Source organism: Austrofundulus limnaeus, unplaced genomic scaffold, assembly GCF_001266775.1.
Source record: "Austrofundulus limnaeus strain Quisiro unplaced genomic scaffold, Austrofundulus_limnaeus-1.0 Scaffold442, whole genome shotgun sequence".
In the NCBI taxonomy this organism is placed as follows: domain Eukaryota; kingdom Metazoa; phylum Chordata; class Actinopteri; order Cyprinodontiformes; family Rivulidae; genus Austrofundulus; species Austrofundulus limnaeus.
The window spans coordinates 96,521-98,494 of record NW_013952844.1 but is presented as its reverse complement, the minus strand read 5'-3'; the positions used below and the strand labels follow the sequence as shown (position 1 = coordinate 98,494).

Below are 1,974 nucleotides of genomic sequence, written 5' to 3'. Positions count from 1 at the left end.
TGTATGTACGAGTAAAAGGATAAACAAAAATGTATACTTTTTTTAAATAGTGAAATATAAATTATGTTCTTAAATTTATTGGAACTAAGCTAGAAAAATGCCTGTGATTTTCAATTAAATTATAAAACATGGGGTAAAGTTGTTTTTTAAATCTAATTGGTGYATTTTAAGTGTATCCATTTGTTTATTGGTCCATTTATATATTTCTGTTTTTATGTCTAATTATGTCAGTTTTGGTCCTCCGTACCTACAGAATGTAGAAATGAAGAAATGATGCAACACAGTGGTAAACTTACTTTTGTGGAAAAAAATTTAGTAAAAATCATTAAATTCTTCTTTATCTTTTTAAGAGTTTGGATAAAGAAAATAATGCAAATAGCAGGCCTGAACTTTWAATGAAGCCAAATGTTAACCTATGTGTCACCTGTAAGATTTTAGTCATTCTTATACATTTCTTAGCTCCTCCCCTTTTCCTTTTGCCTGCTTAGCCAGCTGCTTCCTACACCCCTCCCCGTCCCCATGGCTCACCCAGCTTCTTCAGGGAGCTGTAGCGGTTGAGCTCTGGTTTCATGACGGCCTCGTAGGACGGCGGCAGCTGGGCCAGGTTGTGGAAGGAGTGGGAGAAAGACGGGTGGCTGCTGTTGTATCTCATGCTCCCTCCCATGATGCCGCTGCCAATCCCTCCGACACCTTTACCACTGCCAGAAATCAGGGTGGGCCCAGATGATAACTGGGGGGTGTTGTTCATACGAGTCCCACGCTCTGGCGAGAGACAGAAAGAGACGGACGGGAAGCAGAAAGAGAAAAAAGTGAGTGAAGGTACATGATAAAAAATAAGAGAAAGTTGCAGATTTAGGAAAAAAGAGGGGAAATAAAGGAAAACAMAAAAAGGAAGATATAATTTAAATAAATGATGGGAAAGAAGTTGATAAACTAATAGAAGAAAAAGAAAGAAAAAGACTGAACGAGGGTAGAGCCTTCAAGCTGGTCAACTATCAGCGAACACAAGAAGTGTCTCTGAGCTCCATGGCGACCATCTATAAATACAACTGTGTGCTGTTCATCCAAGGCTCCAACACCAACATACCAGCCACATGTAAATACAGAGAAATACACGCATAGCTTCAGGAGTCGTCGCTGCACAAACACACACAATCACATTTACGCAAAGTGCAAAAGCAGCACATTGATCAATACACATAAAAATGATTTTTCTTATGTAAGATTTGCAATACAGGGGAAGAATGTTTGTTTTGAAAACATGTAGTGAAAATTAGTTACATCATAAGAGCCACGAGCTCCAAACAGCAAACAAAACAGCACGTTAAATGGCCCAACGTGCAGGAGACAACCTCAATGCTTTTATTTTAAATTGGGGTTGTAGCTCCAATATAATTAAATAACAGTTTATATTACACATCAAATCATAAAAATGCTCCTTATTACTTACAATTATCCTCCTGAGGAGAAGAATTTACAAAAGAAAAACAAAGAGAAGCTCAACCGCTGAACGTCACCAGCGGCTGTTAGAGTTCAAATCACAAAGCGACAATTAAAGATGATRTAATTGGGGCCATTTGCTGTTGTTTCCTGTTGTCGACACAGAGACACTATCAGTGCTGAGTCCATTCAGGGCGGGAAYGGTTATGGGCTGCGATCTTGTTAAGATAACTGCAGGACATATACTGGTCATTGACCATTGACAGTAATGGGCAGTAATGGCCAATGATGTCTCTGTTAAGTGCCACCCGGGGAACACAAACCACATCGACTTCTGCACGACACTCGTTACACGCACGCACACACAGACACACACGCACGCACACACAGTAGGAAAAAGCAATGCCAGCTCTGAGACTGTATGGTTTTAAAGCACAAACTGATCACGATGAAGGCTGGAGGAAAAGAAAATTACAGAACCAACACAGGTATAAACTGATTAAAATTGTTACTTTCTTTTTTTTTTTTTTTTTT

General features: G+C 39.3%; 1 protein-coding gene across 2 annotated transcripts in view; it reads right to left on the bottom strand.

Annotated features, from left to right (window-relative positions):
* Positions 1-1,974, bottom strand: part of shisa7b (shisa family member 7) — a gene marked incomplete at its 3' end in the record, with an annotated part of 45,662 nt that overhangs the window by 7,394 nt on the left and 36,294 nt on the right. For both annotated transcript variants that reach the window (XM_014024847.1, XM_014024848.1), the window contains 1 exon segment: positions 529-762. In XM_014024847.1, coding sequence (XP_013880301.1) covers positions 529-762 — 234 coding nt within the window.